The sequence below is a fragment of the Globicephala melas genome, chromosome 3 (genome assembly GCF_963455315.2).
Source record: "Globicephala melas chromosome 3, mGloMel1.2, whole genome shotgun sequence".
In the NCBI taxonomy this organism is placed as follows: domain Eukaryota; kingdom Metazoa; phylum Chordata; class Mammalia; order Artiodactyla; family Delphinidae; genus Globicephala; species Globicephala melas.
The window spans coordinates 163,338,911-163,346,759 of record NC_083316.1 but is presented as its reverse complement, the minus strand read 5'-3'; the positions used below and the strand labels follow the sequence as shown (position 1 = coordinate 163,346,759).

Here is a 7,849-nt window from a genome sequence, read left to right as displayed (position 1 = left end):
ACAACCCCAGAAGAAAAAAAAGAACCTCCCTGTCAGTCCAGTGGTTGAGACTCCGTGCTTCCACCGTGAGGGGCATGGGTTCGATCCCTAGGAACTAAGATCCCGCCAAGAAAAAAAAAAAAAAAAAAAGGAAAAAAGAACTGCGTATACATTGTGATGTTTTGTGTGAAAAAAGGAGGATGTTTTTATTATGGAAGGAAAGAACATGATGATGGCTGTCCCTAGGAAGGTGAGCATGGGGGAGGAAGGCTTGCTTCACGTTGGACCCTTCTTTGTGTTTGGTCTTTACTTAAAATCGCATCCATGTATGAGGCCAGTTGGTTATGGATGAGGCTTAGAGATGGAGACGCAGGCCAGCAAGTGGGGGAGCCCAGACCCTTTCAAACCCAGGTGATGCATCTCGCCGGTGAGGTGAGGAAAGGGATGCTCACGATACACGTTCAGCCTCTGCAACTATTTTTTTTTATTGACTATTTGGCAGTGACGGAAGGATGCCTGATCCAGGGGAGGGCTTTCCCTCCCTGTCCCCCAATGCCCGGAACTCAGGCTGGGCGAGCCCGGCCAAGGGGCCTGGCACTCTGGCCGGAACACGTGTCCATGCTTCTTTCACGTATATGGGCATCCTTGTCACAAAGGCCACGTGGCACCACAGTTTCTCATCTGTCCTTCTCCTTCCTGCTCTGCCGTAGCACCACCGGCCCTTGAGAAAGCCTGCCCATGGGCAGGGGGTCCCAGCGGGACCCACTCACCCACCAGCTGGGAGGCGCCCCTAACTCAGGCCCCAGCGTGGAGCCCCCATCGGTGCTGGTGCTCAGACTTGGCTTGCCTTGGCAACTTGGTCTTGAAGAGGGACTTGCCCGAGGCCTCGATGTAAGTGATGCTCATCTCTTTGGGGCTGATCTCAACGTAGGCGAAGCCACCCAGTGAGTTCTCGGCCCCGTAGTGGAAGCGCAGGTAGCCATTGGGGACCTTGCGCAGGTGCTTCTTCGAGGGGTCCATGAAGTTCCCGGCCCCGCTCAGCACGAAGCCCACGCCGTTCTCATCCTGAAGGTACTGCGGACAGAGGAAGCAGGGTCAGTGGAGTCCCCAGCCCCTCAGTGAGGTTTACCACTGGCTTGGTGTCTACCTGTCTTGAGTCCAGGGTCAGGCCTGTGATGGACCACAGAGTCACCTTGAGCAAGGGACATACCCCACCCCCTCCTGTCCTGGGCCTCAGTTTTCCCACGTGTGAGAGTGTATTGCTCTGAGCAATCAATAGTCAACTGGAACCCGTGAGATGGCTTTTAGGGAACTTTGGGCTGTTTTCTGGTTAGCGAGCATAGAGTTTGAGAGAGAGTGACGTTCCGGGGGCTCCCACACAGCAGGAGGACCCCAATATGCCACGTGGCACAGTGGCTGGGCTGGGGACCCCTTACCAGGCTCTCGCCCACCCTCAGTTCCCTCACCTGCAGGTTGTGGTCATGGCCACACAGGTAGGCGGTGACCTTGTGCGTGGTCAACAGCGGCAGCAGCTGCTTGACCAGGCAGTGGGTGGGCCCGTGCTCGGCGATGGACCACACGGGGTAGTGGCCGGCCACCAGCACGTAGTCCTCCTTGGCCGCCGCCAGCTGCTTCTTGATCCAGGCCAGCTGCGTGCGGGCCATCGCCAGGTTGCGGGGCCTCTCGGGCTGCTGGCTGGCAAAGTCGTCCGAGTTGCCACACAGTGTCACCGTGTCCAGCATGAAGATGGCCACGGACACGTTGGACCGTGGGATCTTGAAGCGCAGGCGGTAGTAAGGGCTGGGGAAGTTCCTGTGGATGGGATGGAGGTGGTGGGCGCCCGTCTTGGGCAGAGAAGCCCCAGGCTCAGCTCTGGCTGATGGATCTCTTTGCCCACCTGAGCGAGGCTGGCGGAGGGATGGATAGAAGGTGGGGCAGGCTCACCAGCGCTTGGAGATCCTGGAGTAGGCTATCTGTGCCGAGACGTTCCCCAGATGGTCGTGGTTGCCAGCCAGCACGTACCAGGGCACGTTGCGGAGTGAGGAGGCAGAGAACACATCCTCAAAGGTCTCCTGCAGCAGACAGAGAAGGGAGCCCCGCCCCCCCGCAGGTTCAAGCAGCCATTGGATGCTCCCACCGAGTCAGGCGCTATGTACAAGGGAGACGCTGAGTGTGCTAGGCGTCTACAAGTGTCATCTTCCCTCTGCCCTCTCCAGAGTCAAAAGGTCGAGTGGCTTCTCCACGCATCCCCCCGCCTCCACACCTACTCCAGCGGCGCACACCTGGAACCTCTTGTCTTTGGCATCCTGCACGCCAGTGAAGTAGAAATTGTCCCCCAGGGACAGGATGAAGTCTGCGCCCAGGATCTGCACGGTCCTGGCAATCTCCTTGGCATTGGCCATTTCCCGGGCTGTGTAGAACGGGGCATTGGGGACCCCTCCCCAGTCACCCACGGCAACAAAGCGCAGGACAGGGGCGGGGGCGGTGCGGGTGTTGGTACTGATGCCGGCAGCCCAGGGGAGCACCAGGGGGAGCACCAGCGAGGCTTGCAGGACGAGCAGCACCGTCCACGTGTCCATCTGGGAGGGGAGAGACAAACGTCTGGGGCATGGGCAGCATGCGCCCCCCAGAGATCCCCACTTGCCCTGTTCTGAGAAAGGAGGAGACGGCTCCCTGCAGGGATGGCCTGGCTCCCGAGCTCCCGGGACTTGAGTGCAAGAGCTGGCTGGGAGGGTCAGGGGGCGGGCAGGGTCCAGCCAGCGGGGCGGGGAAGCAGGGGTATGCCGGGCCCAGTACTCACCCTGGGGGAGGCACAAGTCAGTCGGCTGGGGGCTCAGAGAGGCAGGTGAGCTCCAGAGCAGAACTGGCCGTCACTGAGCCTTTATTCCCTGGGGGCGGAAATGGATCATTAGAGGGGATGATGCAGTTTCTCCGCCAACTGTTCCAGAAGCCCTCCCCTCGGGTCATGTGAGCCTTGGAGTTAGTTCCCCGGCGGCCGGACACGGGATTCGAGGCGGGAGCGGGAGTGGGGGGTGGGGGGGGGGTCTGGCCTATGAGTGCAGCCGCGCCTGCCCCACAAGCTCCGCGTCTGCCCACAGGAGCGCGTTTGTGTCGTGGGCCTCGTGTGTGCTGTGTGCGCAGCTCTATCTGTGCGCCCCGGCCCTGCACCTCCCGTATGTGTGTCCGTGTCTTCCGCGGACGTGTTTGTCTGCCAGTGCCTGGGTGTGTCTGAGCTGTTTTCTGTGTGTAGCCAAGCGTGCCTGCCTCGGTCACATGTCTGCTGTGTGCCTGGGAGTCCCATGTCCCCGTGGCTGTGGACACTGCGCTGGCAGGGCCTGTGTGGCAAGCCTGTGACGCGCGCCTGCGTCCTCAAGTGGAACTGTGTGTGTGCGACGGGGAGCTGTGTGTCCCTGTCATGTGGCCGAGCCGAGTTGTGTGTCTCTGTGTTGTGTTTCTCAGCTGAGTTGTAGGTCCGGTGTGTGAGGTGTGTTTGACAACATCTGAGCCCGAGTCCCAGGGTCACCCCCCTCCCCCAAACAGCAGGGGCTCCCTTTTCCAGGAAGTCCTGCCCTCACCTTCCTCTCTGCCCCACCCCCCATTCAGGAGGAGGAACCCAGGCAGGAGGCAGCTGGTGACAAGCCGTGTGACCACAGACTTTCGACCCTCAGACCGCGAGGGCAGGGGGGCAGGCTATGGGGCAGCGGGGCCCCTGCACTTGAGGCCGCTCTGACCTGCCCCTCCCCTCCCTGCCTCCCTCCTCCCGGCCCTGACTGCCCCCTGCACACTCACGCTGGTTCCCTACAGCCTCTTGCGAGAGTGGATGGGGGCCCCTCATTCACAGCCCCGCAGCCCCGACAAACAGGAAGTGGGTCACGAGGGCAGGCGGAGACAGCTCCTCCGGGTGGAGACCTCCCGCCGCCGGGCGGTCTCACCTGGCAAAGGCTGGGCCAGGGGTCAAGGCCAGGCGCGGCCTTGCGAGCCGAGCTGCAGGAGTGCGGGGTGCTAGCCGTCGGGGCTGCCCGGGCTTTAAGGAGGCGGCAGTTAGCCCGCCCTGCCGGCGGGCAGGGGGCGGCCCAGGCGATCCCCGGCTGCAAACGCGGGCGCCTGGGCCTCCTGGCCAGGCCGGCGCGCCCGGGGATGCTGCTGGGCCCCTGCGCGCCACCACGCCTGCGGGGCGCACTTCTGTAACAGGAGGTAACGCTCCCTGGAGGGCGGCGCAGACCTGCCGATTGGGCTGCAGCTCGGCCGGGCAGGGTGGCTCGGGGACCCGATTTCCTCCCTCTGTCCCCACGCAGGCAGAGTCTCCACCTGCCTGCGCACTTGGGGCGCCCACGGCCCCCACGATCGCAGCGCTGGGTGGGGCCTCAGCCCCGGGCTGCGCCACCCTCTAGTGAGGAAGTCTCATCTTCAACCTCAATTTCCTGGTCTTTAGGTGTGAGGGCAGAAGAGTCCAATCTTACTTAGAATCGCAAATAATTTATGTTGAAACACCCCTCCAGGAGCTGGGGCTGCAACCCTTCCCGCCTCCTTTTGAAGGTGGGTGGGAGGCAAAAGAGTCTCATCTGAAGAGTAAACAAGGGAAAGCAAAAGACGGGAACTTTCTGGTGGAGACACCTGGCAGACACCGCCCTAACAGATGGTCCAGGTGAACAGCATAGTGATGTCTTATTGATATCACGTGGCCCTGACATAATGTCATGAGAAGGGCCCCTCACCTCCTGGGTTTCTCCTGTCACCTGTAACCACAGGCTTATGATGAGAAAAATACCAGATACACCCAAATCCAGGGATATTCTACAGAGTACCTGCCTAGAACTCTGCAAGAATGGCCCAGTCATGAAAAAGCAACCTTTGAGGGGCTGTCACAGACTGGAGGAGACCCAGGAGCCGGGAGGACAAAGTGAATGTGGGATCTTGGGCCAGAAAAGGGGCACTTGTGGAAAAACTGGTGACATCCAAAGAAAGCCTGGAGTTTTGTGAATAGTAACACAACTAAGAAACAGAATCGCGTACATGTTCCAGGTATATCGTGGTTTCAGATGATGCTGGCCATAGAGGCAACAGTGAGGTGTATGTTGGAACTCTGCTTTTTTTTTTTGCAATTTTCCTGTAAATCTATAATTACTCCAAAATAAAACAGTTTACTTTGAAAATAGGCATGATCCAAGAAACTTAAACATGGATTCGACATGCACTGAGCACCTGCTGTATGCCCAGTACTGGCAGACCCAGCAGGGAACAAGACAGATAGGAAATACCTGCTCTGCTGGGGCCCCATGTGCTGGTGAAATTTATATTCTAGCTGTTAATTACTTTCCATTCTTTGGGGGTGGGGTGGGGCATTCTCTTTCCATTTTATACATTATGTAGTGTTTGGATTTTTGCTTGAAAATCGCTGTTATTTTGCCAGCAGAATAAATGCAAACTTCCTCCTAACGTATCTGTGGTCTGAATGTAAACATGGGAAGCAAAGACCTCATCACAGATCCAGGGCAGGGATTGTCTTCTGGGGAGACAGGAAGAGGAATGGAATTGGGGCTCAGGGACAAGGGAGTGTCAGGCAGGGGGCTTCAACTTTATCCCTACTGTTTTCCTTTCACAGAAAAGGAAAAAAAAAAATTATCTGAAGCAATTAGGACCAAATGTTAACATTTGCTTCTTCATGTGGCAGGTCTGGGGGTGTTTGAGGGGTTATCTTCTATGCTTTCTGTATTTTTTTGAGATCACACAAAATTATAATATTTATTATCATATCGTATTACCTGGTCTTTAAAGAAAAGTACAAGGAAAATGATTACACTCGTCTGTGTAGAGAGTGACTATTCAGTAATTTTTTTCCATTAATTTTTCTATGCCTACATGTGTCTTCTGAAAAAGGGTATGCTATTGACACCATTTTTTTTTTTTTTTTTTTTTTTGGCCATGCTGTGCATCACACAGGAATCTTAGTTCCCTGACCAGGGATCAAACCCATGCCCACTGCAGTGGAAGCGTGCAGTCTTAACCACTAGACCGCCAGGGAATTCCCTACTGATACAATTTTTTAAGTTTGTCAAATGTTAACATCTTCTATATCTTTTAAATTAAAAAGTACAAAAGCACATGCACATGAAAAGAAATCAGACTTCTTGCGGAGTGTGTAATGAAACTTGTGAACCCTTGGCTATATCTCTCTGGTCCCCTCTGGGGTTCCGAGTAAACTCTTTTCCCTCCATTCACTCAGGGGAGCCCGCTTCTGCTGATTTTCTGTGGAGGTGGATCAGGATTTGGCTCTGAGCCTCCCTCCCCCTCCACTCCTGCCTTGCTTCCCAACAACAACGTCAATCCCATGGCTGAGTTCCTCCCTGTCCTCCCCTCCCCTCTCCGCCCCAGCTCTCACCACTCCTCTGGCCTTCTCACCCTTCCCGGAATAGGAGCCCTCGCTGACTTCAGGGCTTTGGTACTTGCAGTTCCATTTTCCTAGAAGGCTGTTCCTTCTCCAGCTACCACCGTGGCTCCCTCCCACTGTATTTAAGTTCCTTTAACTTATCTAAAAAGCATCCCTCCCACCCCCATCCTGACTCCCTCTTAACTTGCTGTAGTTTTCTCAGTAGCCCTTATCAAGGCCTGATGAGCCAAACTCTGCTTATCTTGTTTTCAGTCTGTCTCCCCACCCGAATGAGGTCTGAGGCAACAAGAGCTGTCTGCAGTCAGTGGTGTTTGCTGCTGCTTCTCTGGCTTTTAGAATCTGGGGCCCACAAAGGCAGCTGCTCAGGAATTATCTGGGGAAGGATGAAATGAAGGGACTTGCTTGCACGACACAACCTTCCCTCCAGTCTGAATGTGCGGCTTCCCCCCGCCCTCCTGGCTTCATCCCTTGAGTGGATACCACTAACTCCTCTACAGCTTGCTTCAGATCTAAACTTTGTTTTCTTTGTTTTTTTGCCAAGCTGCGTGGCATGTGGGATCTTAGTGCCCCCACCAGGGATGGAACCTGTGCCCCCTGCATTGGAAGCAGGGAGTCTTAACCACTGGACCGCCAGGGAAGTCCCAAACGTTGTGGTTGTTTTTGATAATCTGTCCAGGACTCTTGGAGATATGCCAATGTGTGCATCTCCTTCGTGTTGGGGCCACTGCGCACAAGTCACACTAAGGACAGTGTGTTCTGACCTCAGGGCCTTTGCACTTGCTGTGCCCTCCACTGGCCCACTCTCCCCCACCTTCTTGTCCTTGAGCACTTGGCTTCAATGCCACTTCCTCAGACGACCCTGACACCCTGACTCAGCACACACACCCAACACCTAGTCCCCTGTCTCTACTGTTGTCAAGTCCCCCGCCCCCCAAGGAATTCCCACGACAGCAGGTCTGGGTGGACAACAAATGTCCACTCGATGGGGTCAGAAGGGGGGCAGGCGGTTAGCATGACTTCTGACAAGCACTGTCAGTGAAGGGAGGTGTGCAGCAGATTGGTACATGTCGTGAGGAGAGCCTGAGGTGGGAGGTATCAGGAGCTAATGGCCCGGAGCTACGGAGTGTGGACTCGATCTGGAGGGTGACAGGTTTGCAGGATAGGGTCCAAGCTGTGTTTTTAAAAGGTCAGTCTGGAAAAAAGCACGTCACAGACAGATCTATATCGCCTGTCTCTCTATATCTATTATTATTATTATTATTTTGGCTGCACGGCATGTGGGGATCTTAGTTTCCAGACCAGGGATCGACCCCACGCCACCTGCAGTGGAAGTGCAGAGTCTTAACCACTGGACTGGCAGGGAAGTCTCATTTCTATATCTATTTATATCTGTCTATCTGTATATCCATGTAACTACATCTATCCATCTATTTATCTGTATCTCTATCTATCCATTTATTTTTATCTATCTATCTACCTATC

At 55.6% G+C, this 7,849-nt stretch overlaps 1 protein-coding gene across 1 annotated transcript; it reads right to left on the bottom strand.

The window, feature by feature from the left end:
* Positions 1 to 303: 303 nt before the first annotated feature.
* ACP5 (acid phosphatase 5, tartrate resistant) lies at positions 304 to 2,867 on the bottom strand. Its single transcript, XM_030879822.3, has 5 exons — positions 2,780 to 2,867; positions 2,262 to 2,558; positions 1,924 to 2,051; positions 1,446 to 1,791; positions 304 to 1,053 (listed from the first exon to the last, which is right to left on the bottom strand). Exons 2-5 carry the CDS (start codon positions 2,556 to 2,558, stop codon positions 775 to 777), a joined length of 1,050 nt encoding a protein of 349 aa, XP_030735682.2. The 5' UTR covers positions 2,780 to 2,867; the 3' UTR covers positions 304 to 774.
* Between the last annotated feature and the right edge of the window lie 4,982 nt (positions 2,868 to 7,849).